Consider the following 17,303-nt stretch of genomic DNA (forward strand, 5'->3'; position numbering starts at 1 on the left):
CTAAAATGAAAGTATCACTTCAACTTAAAGACAGCATAAATCTGTCTTAAGGTAAGTGTTTTTTTTGTCTTCTGAGTCATTTCGCTTGATCAAACATTTTCTAAAATTCCACACTACAATATTAAAGTATGTACCATAAATGGTGCTGGTATTGTATGATATTGTTATCGTGTTGGCCAGTGCTCAATGCTCCAATATCTATATCGCATCGGGAGTGAAAAAGTGGTACCGGGACACTGCTAATTAAAATGATGACTAATTACATGCATGTGGGTTGTTGCCTTGAAATGAAAGATCAGAACAATGTATGCAGTAAAATGTTTTGCATTCAATAATTGTGTCTCTTTTGTCAAGAAAACATCCTAATGAGTTATTTAAACATATGTTTGCTGACTTAAACAAAACCACAACGTAATTTAAACGTCACTGGGGAGCACTTTCCTGTTCGCAGTCCTGTCTTTAATTAAAGACTTCCGGTTCTGGTGTGGGAATATGGAAAAAACAAACTGTTTTTGGTCACTTTTTTCGTTTCTGCATCTGACTAATGATTTGCATTTTTGTTCAATGAAATATAAATGAAAAAATATATATAAATATCTCTTAGATAATTGTACTATTGCTCTTCGACACTAAAGACAAGAAACTCTTTGTTTTTTTAGTTTTTTTCAGCTTTCAGTTTTGTATTTTGTTTTTCAAAATAAAATTCTAATAAACCATTTTTTTGTTTGTTTTTAAATTTTCTTTCATTTAAATGTAAGGACGCCGAACATTGTGATATCCCCTTGGGTCCATTCGATTTCGAAATCTCAAATGCATATCAAAAAACTAATTTCGGGCCATTTTTTCTATTTTTATTTCTGAAACAAAAGTTGGACAACTATTTAATGACACTTTTTTTTAAACGACAATAGGACTCCTGCTGAACAAAGATGTTACCGTTATGCTAAAAACATGCTAAACGCGAAGGAAAAGCTAAAATACTGCTTCCGGTTCAATTTATCATCACACAGATAAACACGCATTTTTTCATTTTGGATAAACATGAACTCAAGGAGTTGATTTTCATTAAAATATTGCCATGAAATTTGATTTAGTGCTGTTTTCCTTTTATGGATTTTTATTTTTCCAGATAAATACAAAAATCAAATTAATGTTTATCCAAAATGCAAAAATGCGTGTTTGTTTGTTTTCAAATCTGCCATATATAATAAAAATCTAAAAACGTCCCTAATTTATTTTTTTGATTTGCTTTTCAGAATTGGAAATAGAATGAATGGAAGGTACACGGACCCTTTCCCCACGTTTTGTTGAATTCATGTGAAATAACAAGAGCAAAACATTATTCAAAACGAATCGCAGAGAAAATATATTTTAGTAGTGCTTACAAGTGGGAAAAAAAACGGCTGATAAAATGTTTGATTGCATTAATACATCCATCCATCCATCCATCCATCCATCCATCCATCCATCCATTTTCTACCGCGTGTCCCTTTCGGGGTCGCAGGGGGTGCTGGAGCCTATCTCATGTAAAGTAAAAAAAAACATTGTTAATTTTATTTTTTTATTTTACTTTGAAAAACGAATCGTGGAGAAAATATATTTTAGTAGTGCTTTCAAATGAAAAAACAAACAAATAAACGACTAATAAAAGGATTCACTTGTTATCTATTTTCTTTCATGTTTGATTGCAATAATACATGGAAAGTTTAAAAAAAAACATTGTTAATTTTTTCATTTTACTTTGAAAAACGAATCGTGGAGAAAATATTTATTTTAGTAGTGCTTTCAAATGAAAAAACAACAACAAAACGACTGATAAAAGGATTCCTTTTGTATCTATTTTCTTCATGTTTGATTGCATAAATTAAAACATTTTTTTTTGTTTTTATTTTACTTTGAAAAAAAACGAATTCATAGTGGGTTCAAATGAAAAAACAAATGACTTACAGTCAACTCTGTCAAACAATTTTGAATGAACCAAGTCAAGCTGGATGTTATTATTTAATCACTTACGTAAACAATTAATTGATTATTTAATATTTATCTATTTGATGTATTTATATGTTAATTTGGTCTCATTTGACCCTCGATACAAATGCAGTAACCTGTGCGCCCGGCAGGGGGCGACCTTTATCTCGCTAATCCATTACAAGTAGCGGCTCCGCCGTCCACCTGCTGACAGGTGTCGAGCACACAGGTGCGCTCAGCGTGAAGAACCCACTGGAGTTCTTTTCTTTCCTTGTTTGTTTACTCGTGGAAGACATTTGTCACCAGTGTTTGCAGAGCTTTAATGAACTTTTTCCTTTTCCACTTGCTGGCCTTGACCTGCAGGGGTAAAGTAGGGTTTTTAATTCAGGACCTAGACTCAATTGTGGCCTACACGTGCTTAAAGGGGTTTGGTGGTTTCATTATTAAACTAAAGAGCTTCACAAATCAAAACTGTTTTTATGAACGTTTATAGTCCAGATTCCAAAAACTTTAAAAGGAGTAGTTTTTACTCTGGACTAATGTGGTCTACATGCTTAAAAGGGGTATTAAATGTGTCTTCATTGCATATGGTTTCATAATTGGATTAAAGGTTTTAAATAATCAAAAACTGTTAATGTCAGCTATAAATCCATATATATTTAAACTTCTCAAATATGAACTAGATTAATATATGAAACCTAAATATTCATAAAAACACACTTTTTGATTTTTGACAACTTTATTATAATTGTGAAAATTCAATAAAGACACATTTAACCATTTTTTAAGCATGTAGACCACAATAGTCCAGGTCCAGATTAAAAACTACTCTATTTAAACTTCTCAAATATGGACTAGATTAATATATATATTTTTGACAACTTTTATTATATTTGTAAAAATGCAACAAAAAAAAAAAGGCACATTTGAAGGCTTTTAAGCATATAAATCTAGGTCCAGATTAAAACTACTCTAAAGTGCTCAAACATGCAGACTGACATGCTTAAAAAGTGTTAAATGTGCCTTATTTTCATTTTCACAAATATAATGAAATTGTCAGAAATCAAAAATTTGTTTTATGAATATTTACGTTCCATATATATATACATATATCTATTGTGGTCTACATGCTTAAATTAAATGTGCCTTTTTTTCATGTGTTTTCATGAATAATCAGGGTCTGCAATCTAGTCCAGAATTGAGAACTATAAATAAGGTGTTTTTTTAATCTGGATCTGGAATAAGGTAGTTTTTGATGCATTATTTCTTGATAAATTAATAGAAAAAAAACATTTTTATGAATATTTAAAAATCGCATAGATTCATCTAGGTCATATTTGAGATTATGGACCGAGACGGACATGCTTAAAAAGGGTTAATTGTGCCTTCATTGAATTTTCACAAACATAATAAAGTTGTCAAAAATCAAAGTGTGTTTTTATGAATATTTAGGTTCTATATATTAATCTAGTACATATTTGAGAACATTAAATAGAGTAGTTTTAATCTGGACCTGGACTGACATGCTTAAAAAGTGTTAAATGTGCCTTTCTTGCATTTTCACAAATATGATAAAGTTGTAAAAAATCAAAAACTGTGTTTTTATGAATATTTAGGTTCCATTGATTAATCGAGTAGACATTCGAGAAGTTTAAATAGAGTAGTTTTAATCTGGACCTGTACTATTGTGGTCTACGTGCTTAAAAAAGGGTTAAATGTGTCTTTATTGAAACTTCACAAATATAATAAAGTTGTCAAAAATCAAAAACTGTGATTTTATAAATATTTAGGTTCCATATATTAATCTAGTTCATATTTGAGAAGTTTAAATATATATGGGCTTAGACTGACATGCTTAAAAAGGGTAAAATGTGTTTTTATTTCATTTTCACAACTATGATAAAGTTGTCAAAAATCAAAAACTTGTGTTTTTATGACTATTTAGGTTCCATATATTAATCTAGTTCATATTTGAGAAATTTATATAAGTAGTTTTTACTCTAGACCTGGACTATTTTGGTCTACACACTTAACAATGGTTAAATGTGTTTTTATTTCATTGTTACAAGTATAATATAGTGATCAAAAAACAAAAAATTTGTTTTTATGAATATTTAGGTTCCATATATTAATGTAGTCCATATTTGAGAAGTAGAGTAGTTTTAATATGGACTTGGACTAATGTTGTCTACATGCTTAAAAGGGTGAAAAGTGTTTTTTATTGCATTTTCACAAATATAAAGTTGTCAAAAATCCAAAAGTGTGTTTTTTGAAAATTTAAGTTCCATATATTAATCGAGTTCCTATTTGAGAAGTTCAAATATGGACTTAGACTGAACTCATTAGAAAGGAGATTAAAGACAAACGCATCCCAGCTACAACTGAGTTCTATTAACACAGATACGAATAAATATACGACGGATATTGCCTCCAAAATAGTCTCTCTCTTTTTGATGAAATAACATTAGAGGAACTCCTACGGCGTGTAAGTGGGATAAAACAAACGACATGTTTACTTGACCCACTTCCTGGGAAACTTATCAAGGAACTGTTTGTAATATTAGGACCATCAGTCCTAAATATTATAAACTTATCATTTTCCTCTGTCACTGTTCACCTAGCATTCAAATTCTTCATCCTCTGCTCAAAAGACCTAACCTTGATCCTGACCTCATGGTAAAACACCGGCCGGTGTCCCACCTTCCGTTTATTTGGAAAATCCTCAAAAAAATTGTTGCACAGCAGCTAACTGAACACTTAGTGTCTAACAATCTCTGTGAACCCTTTCAATCCGGTTTCAGGGCAAATCACTCTACGGAGACAGCCCTCGCAAAAATGACTAATGATCTATTGCTAACGATGGATTCTGATGCGTCATCTATGTTGCTGCTTCTTGATCTTAGTGCTGCTTTCGATACCGTTGATCATAATATTTTATTAGAGCGTATCAAAACACGTATTGGTATGTCAGACTTAGCCTTGTCTTGGTTTAACTCTTATCTTACTGACTTACTGACTTACTCCCATAACAATGTGACCTCGGACTATATTAAGGTAACGTGTGGAGTTCCCCAGGGTTCGGTTCTTGGCCCTGCACTCTTCAGCTGCCGCTAGGTGACAACATACGCAAATACGGTGTTAGCTTTCACTGTTATGCTGATGACAGCCCCTAAAGCTGACCAACATGCCGGATTGTAGTCAGCTGGAGGCTTGTCTTAATGAAATTAAACAATGGATGTCCGCTAAGTTTTTGCAACTCAACGCTAAGAAAAAGGAAATGCTGATAATCGGTCCTGCTCAACACCGACATCTATTTAATAATACCACCTTAACATTTGACAACCAAACAATTACACAAGGCGACTCGGTCAAGAATTTGGGTATTATCTTCGACTCAACTCTCTCGTTTGAGTCACACATTAAGAGTGTTACTAAAACGGCCTTCTTTCATCTCTGTAATATCGCTAACATCCGTTCCATTTTGTCCACTAGCGACGCTGAGATCATTATTCATGCATTCGTTACGTCTCGTCTCGATTACTGTAACGTATTATTTTCGGGTCTCCCTATGTCTAGCATTAAAAGATTACAGTTGGTACAAAATTCGGCTGCTAGACTTTTGACAAGAACAAGAAAGGTTGATCATATTACGCCTATACTGGCTCACCTGCACTGGCTTCCTGTGCACTTAAGATGTGACTTTAAGGTTTTAATACTTACGTATAAAATACTGCACGGTCTAGCTCCAGCCTATCTTGCTTATTGTATTGGACCATATGTCCCGGCAAGAAATCTGAGTTCAAAGAACTCCAGCTTATTAGTGATTCCCAGAGCCCAAAAAAAGTCTGTAGGCCATAGTGCGTTTTCTATTCGGGCTCCAGTACTCTGGAATGCTTTCCCGGTAACAGTTAGAGATGCTACTTCAGTAGAAGCATTTAAGTGCTTCTACTGAAGCACTTAAATGGGGACGGCGTGGCGAAGTTGGGAGAGTGGCCGTGCCAGCAATCTGAGGGTTACTGGTTCAATCCCCACCTTCTACCATCCTAGTCATGTCTGTTGTGTCCTTGAGCAAGACACTTCACCCTTGCTCCTGATGGGCCTGTTAGCGCTGTGCATGGCAGCTCCCGCCATCAGTGTGTGAATGTGTGCGTGTGTGTGTGAATGTGGAAAATAATGTCAAAGCGCTTTGAGTTCCTTAAAAAAGGTAGAAAAGTGCTATACAAGTACGACCCATTTACCATTTCTAAGTCCCATCTTAAAACTCATTTGTATACTCTAGCCTTGAAATAGACCCCCCTTTTAGACCAGTTGATCTGCCGTTTCTTTTCTGCTCTGTCCCCCTCTCTTTCGTTGAGGGGGGGGGCACAGATTCGGTGACCACAGATGATGCGCTAGCCGTCCAAAGTTGGGACCCAGGGTGGACCACTCATCTGTGCATCAGTTGGGGACGTCTCTGACCTGTCTCCACTCAAGATGATCTCCGGCTGGCCCCACTATGGACTGACTCACTATAATGTTAGACTCTCACAACATTGTGCTAGATCCACTCGAAGTCCATTGCACCGGTCGCCCAGGTTTCTCATTGTCATCCTATTGGGTTGAGTTTTTTCTTTCCCTGATGTGGGATCTGAGCCGAGGATGTCGTTGTGGCTTGTACAGCCCTTTGAGACACTTGTGATTTAGGGCTATATAAGTAACCTTTAATTGATTGATTGATTGACTTGCTTAAAAAGGGTTGAATCTGCATTTATTGCATTTTCACAAATATAATAAAGTTGTCAAAAATAAAAAAAATTGTGTTTTTATGAAAATTTAGATTTCATATATTTATCTAGTACATATTTGAGAAGTTTAAATAGAGTAGTTTTAATATGGACTTAGAATGACATGTTAAAAATGGTAAATGGTAAATGGGTTGTACATTTCTACCTTTTTAAGGAACTCAAAGCGCTTTGACACTATTTCCACATTCACCCATTCACACACACATTCACACACTGATGGTGGGAGCTGCCATGGAAGGCGCTAACCAGGACCCATCAGGAGCAAGGGTGAAGTGTCTTGCTCAAGGACACAACGGACGTGACTAGGATGGTAGAAGGTGGGTATTGAACCAGTAACCCTGAGATTGCTGGCACGGCCACTCTCCCAACTTCGCCACGCCGTCCCGCATAATTATAATGTGCCTTTATTGCATTTTCACAAATATAATCAAGTCGTCAAAAATCAAAAAGTGTGTTTTTATGAATATTTAGGTTCTATATATTAATGTAGTCCATATTTGAGAAGTTTAAATATATCTGGACTTAGACTGACATGCTTAAAAAGGGTTACATGTGCCTTTTTTTGCATTTTCACAAATATAATAAAGTTATCAAAAAGTGTGTTTTTCTGAATATTTAGGTTCCATATATGGCAGCACGGTGGAACAGAGGTTAGTGCGTCTGCCTGAAAATCCTGGGCTCTGGATCTTTCTGTGTGGAGTTTGCATGTTCTCCCCGTGACTGCGTGGGTTCCCTCCGGGTACTCCGGCTTCCTCCCACCTCCAAAGACATGCACCTGGGGATTGGTTGATTGGCAACACTAAATTGGCCCTAGTGTGTGAATGTGAGTGTGAATGTTGTCTGTCTATATGTGTTGGCCCTGTGATGAGGTGGCGACTTGTCCAGGGTGTAACCCACCTTCCGCCCAATTGCAGCTGAGATAGGCTCCAGCGACCCTGCAAGAGACAAGCGGTAGATGGATGGATGGATATGAATATAGTCCATATTTGAGAAGTTTAAATAGAGTAGTTTTTCTCTGGACCTGGACTATTGTGATCTCCAAGTTTAAAAAGGGTTAAATGTGCCTTTATTGCATTTTCACAAATATAATAAAGTTGTCAAAAATCAAAAAGTGTGTTTTTTTGAAAATGTAGGTCCCATATATTAATCTAGTTCATATTTGAGAAGTTTAAATAGAGTAGTTTTACTCTGGACCGGGACTATTGTGGTTTACATGCTTAAAAAGGGTTAAATGTGTTTTTATTTCATTATCACAAATATATAAAGTTGTGAAATATAAAAACAATTGTGTTTTTATGAATATTTAGGTTCTATATATTAATCTAGTCAATATTTGAGAACTTTAAATATATATGGACTCAGACCGACATGCTTAAAAGGGGTTACATGTCTCTTAATTGCAATTTCATCAGTATAATAAAGTTGTCAAACATCAAAAACGGTGTTTTTATGAATATTTAGGTTCCATATATTAATTTAGTCCATATTTGAGAAGTTTAAATAGAGATTTTTTTAATCTGGACCTGGATATTGTTGTCTACATGCTTAAGTAAGGGTTAAATGTGCCTTTATTGAATTTTTACAAAAATACAGTTTTCATGTGTTTGTGTGAATAATCAGGGTCTGTAATCTAGTACAGAATTGAGAACTTTAAATAAAGTGTTCTTTAATCTGGATCTGGAATAATGTGGTCTACACATGCCCAAACAAGGGGCACATGTGCCTTTGATGCATTATTTCAAATACAAAAAATTCAAAAACATTACATTTATGAATATTTAGGTTGCATAGATTAATCTAGTCCATATTTGAGAACTTGAAGTATGGTTTTTGATATGGACCTGGACTAATGTGGTCTCCATGCCTAAAAAGGGGTTCAATGTGGTTTTATTGAATTTTCACAAACAGAATTAAGTTTAAAAAAAATTAAAAAGTGTTTTTATGAATGCTTAAGTTCCATTGATTCATCTAGCCCAGATTTGAGAAGTTTAAATAGAGTAGTTTTTAATCTAGATTAATCAGAAAAAATATTGCATTAATCATGTATATTTGTAGATGCACATTTGTGGTTGAGTTTCTTTTTCCAAAATGCACTTTTTTTTTACATGATCCTGTATATTTTGTATATATAAATTTGTATTTTTTATAAAAAAAAATTCCAGTTAGCACTCAATATTGGGCCTTTTTTTAATTACCTGAAATTAAGGAAAAAAGTAATACAATTTGTGATTAATCGTGATTAATCCAAATTCAACAGTGTGATTAATCAGATTTTTAAAATGTATGGTTGGACACTACTGATAAAAAAAAAACCCAGTTTCGGACCAAAATCTGCCCCCCGGGGCCGCACTTTGGACACCAATGGATTAAAAGGTTTCACAATTTAAAACATTTGTTTTTATGATTTTTTACGCTCCATAGATTCATCTAGTCAAACATTTGTCACCAAATACCACCTCAGAAAACACTTGACTCTCCAAGTAAGCCATGATGACATTTAAACACAGTAGCGTAGTAGGCCTAAGTATTCATTAAAAACAAGGCAGAGATTTTATTTAACATGTACATTTAATATTTTGGCCAGTAACATTACATGAAGTTTGAACAGTAACACTGTGTTTGAATATGTAGAAAAATAAAATAATGTACTTAAATAATGAATCAAAGTGAATTGCACATAAAAAGTAAACAAACAGTGGACTAAAATACATATCAAAACACACTTTTTAAAGATTAAATAAAAATTTACTTAAAAGTATATAGTAGTATAGATATGGTAATATTTAATTGATTCTTTGGCGTACCACTAGATGGAGACTGCCCAAAAAGTATGTAAATATACTGCAAATATATGGACTATTATCTTTGATGATTGTGCAGTGTGTGGCAAAAAATATTGCATTTATTTGTTAAATAAAACCTACGCCTTGTTTTTGATAAACAGTTAGGCCTACTACGCTACTGTATTTCAATGTTGGTCATTGCGGTGGTACATGGAGAGCCACGTGTTTTCTGAGGTGCTATGGTGGAAAAAAGTTGTCGACTTACCACCGATCTAGTCCATATTTGAGACTTTTAAGTGGTTTTTAATAGGACATAATGCTTAAAAAGGGATTAATTGTCCATCCATCTATTTTCTACCGCTTGTCCCTTTTTGGGTCGCGGGGGGTGCTGGAGTCTATCTCAGCTGCATTCGGGCGGTGTCTTTCATAAATATTTTTAAAGGTTTCACAATTTATAAACGTGATGATTCTTGTTATTGTTGTGGAGTGCGTGGCGCAATGGCGCCCTTTACGCGCGCTCCTACTTCTCACTTGAGCCCAGAAAGGCCGTTAAGTCCCCTTCAGGACAATCTCCGAGGACGCCTAATTCCGTCCCTGGAGACCGAGCTGCGGTACATTTGATTGGGTGACGGCACGAATCCGCGCCACGGACCGGGAGAATGTCTCCTTATATGAACGCGCGAGTGAAAGGCGGGCGTGGAGGCGCAGGGATGAAGACGAACACGTTTGGCGTTTTGGGGACGAGACCCCACGCAGCCAACAAGGTAGGACAAACATGGCGGCAAAGAAGTGGCGATTTGATGCAGGCTATAGTGCCCAGAAGCAGCAGTCCGGTCACACTTTACGTGGAGCTGCCATGCGCCATTGAGCAAGGTTTGATGCGCGCGCACCTTTATTTCGAAGGTGCAAAGTCATGACGTTTAACTTGTTTTTTATTTTTGATAGCCTTTCCAACAATCGCGTGGGACGACATAGAAGACTGCACCAGGCGAAGGGAGGGCGACTCGCTGGGCTCTCAGGTAAGAAAAAATGGGACTTCTCACTGCTCAATGACACGTTTTATGCGTGGATGAGATAAAGAGCGCGTGAAAAGAATCCACACTTGCGCATCGCTCCCAGTCTGTTAATGTTTGACAAGGTGTGACGGAATCCCGCACAAATACGCACGCAGGTAAAGCGCTGCGAGCTTCTTTTTTTTTGTCCTGCGCGCCCTGAACGCATCACATTCCCTGTAGTCATGCTGGCCAGTGCACAAGCTTGTTATCCTGCCTGGTGGTCCTGGTGGGACCCTCAGGTCCGTTTTTTAATATTATTATCATCATTTATGTTATTAAACATATAATAATCATATTTCCCCCCCAAGGTGAACGAATCTGATGGAGATGAGCAAGACTTTGGCGACTTTGCGCTGGATTTTATGGCAGGTAGGAACCAAAAAAGTTTGACAAATGTTGGGTCTCACCTATTTAAGCGATGCCGTTTTGTCTGGTTAGATTCTCCGGCCACTCTGGAGAGCAGCCTGTGTCCCGCAGAACTGGTCCCCTTTCAGGGCTGCGTCATACCTCCCCTGTCCCCTCGGCAAGTCTTGTCCCCTGCAGAGGATAGCCTGCTTCCGGTTTCTCCGGCGGACATCACCGGCCAGAATGGAGCACTTTGGACGGGCGTCAGCGGGACGGAATGTTCTGTGGAAGCTGACAACAAGGTAAGCTTTAGGAACGGTGGGGGAAATAGCAACTTTTTTTCCCTACCGATACCGATATTGGAGCCTTGGTATCAGTCCGACACGATATCAGAACCAACTCATGGTACACACGTTGATTATTTATGTTAGAAAATGAAAAGTGGAAACTACAAACCTTAAATGATATGTCGTTTTTAAATTGGAGTGGAGTGGCAATTACATTTTTGGCGTCACAATAATTCATTAAGTTAAGCTCCTGGCGCAGTAAATTGAACGATGTGGACACGTTTGTTACTGGATACTTTCTAATACGCCTTTTGCCTTGGAGACTTACTACTGATCTAGTCCATATTTGGATCTTCACATTTTTGGCGTCACAATAATTCATTAAGTTAAGCTCATGGCGCAGTAAATTGAATGATACTGACACGTTTGTTACTGGATACTTTCTAATACGCCGTTCTGCCTTGGAGACTTATATGTGTAAGTAATATGCAACTTGATAATTGTTTATATTGACAAATATAAACAATTATCACATGGAGAAAATTCTACTCCCAAGTGGGCCGGACTGGTAATTGATAACTCAAAAATAAAAACAATTTAAGATTGTTTTCTTTGTATAAAACTAGAACAAGCACATTCTGAAAAATTTACAAATCGTATTGTTTTTTTTGCACTTCAATGTTGCGGTTAATAGTATTCTATCTTTATTTGTCGTTATTTACACTTTCTGAATAAATTATGTGATAATGTTCATCAGTCATCTCATTGGTGTTCATTTTCAATCCATCAGGGATAAAAAAAATATTATCATAATCAAATTACGGAATGTTATTTACAAACCCCGTTTCCATGTGAGTTGGGAAATTGTGTTAGATGTAAATATAAACGGAATACAATGATTTGCAAATAATTTTCAACCCATATTCAGTTGAATATGCTACAAAGACAACATATTTGATGTTCAAACTGATAAAAAAATTTTTTTTGCAAATAATCATTAACTTTAGAATTTGATGCCAGCAACACGTGGCAAAGAAGTTGGGAAAGGTGGGAATAAATACTGATAAAATTGAGGAATGCTCATCAAACACTTATTTGGAACATCCCACAGGTGAACAGGCAAATTGGGAACAGGTGGGTGCCATGATTGGGTATAAAAGTAGATTCCATGAAATGCTCAGTCATTCACAAACAAGGATGGGGCGAGGGTCACCACTTTGTCAACAAATGTGTGAGCAAATTGTTGAACAGTTGAAGAAAAAACTTTCTCAACCAGCTATTGCAAGGAATTTAGGGATTTCACCATCTACGGTCCGTAATATCATCAAAGGGTTCAGAGAATCTGGAGAAATCACTGCACGTAAGCAGCTAAGCCCGTGACCTTCGATCCCTCAGGCTGTACTGCATCAACAAGCGACATCAGTGTGTAAAGGATATCACCACATGGTTTCAGGAACACTTCAGAAACCCACTGTCAGTAACTACAGTTGGTCGCTACACATGTAAGTGCAAGTTAAAACTCTCCTATGCAAGGCGAAAACCGTTTATCAACAACACTCAGAAACGCCGTCGGCTTCGCTGGGCCTGAGCTCATCTAAGATGGACTGATACAAAGTGGAAAAGTGTTCTGTGGTCTGACGAGCCCACATTTCAAATTGTTTTTGGAAACTGTGGACGTCGTGTCCTCCGGACCAAAGAGGAAAAGAACCATCCGGATTGTTATAGGCGCAAAGTTGAAAAGCCAGCATCTGTGATGGTATGGCGGTGTATTAGTTCCCCAATACATCGGTAACTTACACATCTGTGAAGGCGCCATTAATGTTGAAAGGTACATACAGGTTTTGGAGCAACATATGTTGCCATCCAAGCAACGTTACCATGGACGCCCCTGCTTATTTCAGCAAGACAATGCCAAGCCACGTGTTACATCAACGTGGCTTCATAGTAAAAGAGTGCGGGTACTAGACTAGCCTGCCTGTAGTTGACCTGTCTCCCATTGAAAATGTGTGGCGCATTATGAAGCCTAAAATACCACAACGGAGACCCCCGGACTGTTGAACAACTAAAGCTGTACATCAAGCAAGAATGGGAAAGAATTCCACCTGAGAAGCTTAAAAAATGTGTCTCCTCAGTTACTGAGTGTTGTTAAAAGGAAAGACCATGTAACACAGGGTGAACATGCCCTTTCCCAACTACCTTGGCATGTGTTGCAGCCATGAAATTCTAAGTTAATTATTATTTGCAAAAAAAAAATAAAGTTTATGAGTTTGAACATCAAATATCTTGTCTTTGTAGTGCATTCAATTGAATATGGTTTGAAAAGGATTTGAAAATCATTGTATTCCGTTTATATTTACATCTAACACAATTTCCCAACTCTTATGGAAACGGGGTTTGTATATAGTTTGCTCATTTTCCTCGACTGGCGCACTAATATCATGTGGTTTATTAAACCACATGATATTATTAAACTCTTCCCGTGGGCCGGATAAAACCCGGCCGTACGTTTGACACTCCTGAATTAAGGCAATGCTTCTCAAATAGCGAGCCGGGCCCCCTTTAGGGTGCGTGGGAGCATCAGGGTTTTTTTCTTTTTTTTTTGCTGTAGTATAGAATATGACAAAGCATACTGTATGCAGCTCCTCCCTTCAGGTGACTTCCATGGGAGACGAGGCAAGACCGGTGTGTTGTTTCCTTTAAAGTTAAAGTTAAAGTACCAATGATTGTCACACACACACTAGGTGTGGTGAGATTATCCTCTGCATTTGACCCATCACCCTCACCCTCTGGGAGGTGAGGGGAGCAGTGAGCAGCAGCGGTGGCCGCGCCCGGGAATCATTTTGGTGATTTAACCCCCAATTCCAACCTTTGATGCCGAGTGCCAAGCAAGGAGGTAATGGGTCCCATTTTTATAGTCTTTGGTATGACTCGGCCGGGGTTTGAACTCACGACCTACCGATCTTACCGATCTCTAACCACTAGGCCACTGAGCAGGTTTAACGTTAATAAATAAACAATGTTATGCAGAGGTGTACTTATAACAATTTTATAGACAAATGATACTGTTCCAGTGGTGTGCGGTGAGGTTAATGTCTGGTGAGGCACGACTGCATCATCACAGTCAAATTTAAAAACATATGAACCTGCAGTGCAGGTGTACCTAATGTTGTGTCCCTGCGGTCGTTCGCGGCTCCTGCAGCGCGAGCATTGTTGTTTTTGCACTTTTTGGCTTCTTGTTAAGTGACTTTTTTGGGGTGGATTCGGTCTTGCACGTGGAGGGTATCCTTCTTGAAAATGGTCTTGCAAATATATATATATATTTGCCACCTAATCAACGTTTTGTTCTCCTTCTCTGCTATCCCGGTCTGGCTACGGCGCAACACTTCTTGCTTCCTGCTAAATTGAAACTTGTGAATGGATACTCACTTTGGAATGACAAGTGAGTATCCAATCACAGTCTCGTTAGCATCAGGCTACTTAAATAGGCTACTGTCAACAACTTGTGTTTGACTATCGCAACTGTCTATCAACTCTATGTGTTCTCAAATTCATCGCTAGCTGTCCCGGTGAATGTCGCGTAAACGTCACGTTCAACGTGAAGCCACCTAGAAGGCCTTACTGACAACAACTCGTGATCTGATTGGCGATCACAATTATCTATCAACTGTATGTGCCCGTTCACATGTTTAGTGTGAACGTCTGCATTGTTGATTCTGAAGGCCCCGGGCAGATTTGGTACAGCATGGCAGCATAAGCTTAATGAAACAACAGCACTGGAAGGAGCATAATATGACATGAAGAGAATATGAATATTTAGGGAAAGTAAATAAAAAAATAATTTTATCTTTAATTTTGATCATGATTTCTGGTTATGTTAGGCCAACAGATAAGGCCTTGCTGGCAATGACGGCACACCACTGCCATAATGACAATATGGAAAAAATGTTTTGTAATAAAAATAAAAAACTAAGGAAAGAGTATTCACAGGCTTTTTGTGTTGTTTAACTCCATAAGTCCAACACAGTGCATCCGGAAAGTATTCATAGCCCTTCCATTTTTCCACATTTTGTTACGTTACAGCCTTATTCCAGAATGGAATGAATTCATTTTTGTCCTCAAAATTCTACACACAATACCCCATAAAGACAATGTGAACTTTTTTTTTTTTTTTTTTTACAAATTTATGAAAATGTCTTAAAAATAAAAAACTAAGGAAAGATTATTCACAGGCTTTGCCTTGAAGCTGAAAAGTGAGCTCCCAAAAGGTATTGAACAAAGGCAGTGAATACTTATGTACATGTGATTTCTTTTTTTCTGATTAATCACATAAGTTAACACGTCAATTTTTATAGCCCTAGTCAATATATATCATTTTACTAACAAACATCACACTTGGGTGCTTTTTTTGCTGTTTAACTACTTAAGTCTAACACAGTGCATCTGGAAAGTAATTCATAGCCCTTCCCTTTTCCCACATTTTCATTCCCAAATGGAATAAATTCATTTTTGTCCTCAAAATTCCACACACAATACCCCATAATGACAATGTGAATTATTATTTTTTTTTTTTTAAATTTGGGAAGATTATTAAAAATAAAAAACAAAGGAAAGAGTATTCACAGGCTTTTCCTTGAAGCTCAAAAGTGAGCTCAAGGGTACGTTTTGCTGCCAAAGGTATTGAGCAAAGGCAGTGAATACTTACGTACATGTGATTTCTTAGTTTTTTATTTTTTGTGATCAATCGCATATGTTAACACATCAATTTTTACAGCTCTATTCAATATACATCATTTTACTAACAAACATCACGCTTGGGTGCTTTTTTTGTTGTTTAACTCCATAAGTCCAACACAGTGCATTTTTCCCTTTTCCACATCTTGAAATTTCTCATACAGCTCTATGACAAAAAAAAGCCACTGTAAATTTGGGTTGATTTGTGTTGTTTGTGTGCAGGGAAGACAAGAGGAAAGTGAGGAGGCGGACTTTCACCTGAGGCAGCTTGCATGCCGAGCAAAGCTGCTGGCGTCCGTGCTGGAGGTGAGTAAGACACGCCAGGTGTAAAGTCCACACCACAACAGGTGGGAGTCTTCACCTGAGGGTCTTCATGCGTCCTCCGCAGAAACTAATGGCCATCAGAGAGACAGCCATGCCTAAAGCGGTGAGTCCCTGCAAGCGGCGGCGACTGGATCAGGGGTGCGAGACCTCGGACTCCGTGGAGGAAATGCTGAGGGACGTCAGCACACGCTGCAATGCCGTGCTGCTGCAGGCCTCTGCGGGCGTGGACGGTCCACCGCGGGACTCGAACGCCGTCCCCATGTTTGGCTCCTTCTCAGGCCTGCAGATGTCCGTGGGCAGGGAAAGCGGCGCGAGGACGGACGAGTCGGAAGAGAGCGTCTCGTCTTTCCGCACTCGCGTTCGAGAACACGGCACGATGAGGACGCAGGTGTTCCCCCATGGTCGAGCCTTCACCTCCAGCACACAGCAAGGAGGCTACCGCTTTCGCTGGGTCCCCAACCACAGCTGAAGGCAAAATTACACACACTCTTTCGGGGTGTTCCAATACAAAACCGACATTGGGGCCTGTGCCGATATCAATCTGATATAATACCAGCGTGAATCACACATACTCCTATTAAATATATATAGGTATGAAAAACACTAACCTATTTATTAATAGCCATCTGGAATGGACTTATGCTGTCCTTAAGTTGAAGTGGAGTGGTAATTGTTGTTCATGGCCACACCAAGCGGTCACAATAGTTAATCACATTAAGGTCACAATGCAGTAAGTTGAATGATGCGGACACGTTTGTTACTGGATACTTTCTACTATGCCTCTGCCTTAGAGACTTTGCATGTACAAGTAAAATGCAGCTATAATATATTATTTAATTATTTTCCGATACATTTACAGTAGTGTGAATCTTTGGGCAGCTAACGATTCCATCCGATTCTGTTTGCTAGGGTGACGATTCGATTCAGAATCAATTCTGGGTTAAACACGATTCTTCATTCAAACCGTATATATATATATATATATATATATATATATATATATATATATATATATATATATATATA

The 17,303-nt window shown here is 37.7% G+C and overlaps 1 protein-coding gene across 1 annotated transcript; it reads left to right on the forward strand.

Annotated features, from left to right (window-relative positions):
- The first annotated feature begins 10,194 nt into the window (after nt 1-10,194).
- mcidas (multiciliate differentiation and DNA synthesis associated cell cycle protein) lies at nt 10,195-17,123 on the forward strand. Its single transcript, XM_062051787.1, has 6 exons — nt 10,195-10,408; nt 10,481-10,554; nt 10,899-10,959; nt 11,029-11,237; nt 16,176-16,259; nt 16,342-17,123. The coding sequence occupies exons 1-6, from the start codon at nt 10,195-10,197 to the stop codon at nt 16,744-16,746; spliced, it is 1,047 nt and encodes a 348-aa protein (XP_061907771.1). The 3' UTR covers nt 16,747-17,123.
- The last annotated feature ends 180 nt before the right edge of the window (nt 17,124-17,303 follow it).

Source organism: Entelurus aequoreus, linkage group LG06, assembly GCF_033978785.1.
Source record: "Entelurus aequoreus isolate RoL-2023_Sb linkage group LG06, RoL_Eaeq_v1.1, whole genome shotgun sequence".
Lineage (NCBI taxonomy): Eukaryota > Metazoa > Chordata > Actinopteri > Syngnathiformes > Syngnathidae > Entelurus > Entelurus aequoreus.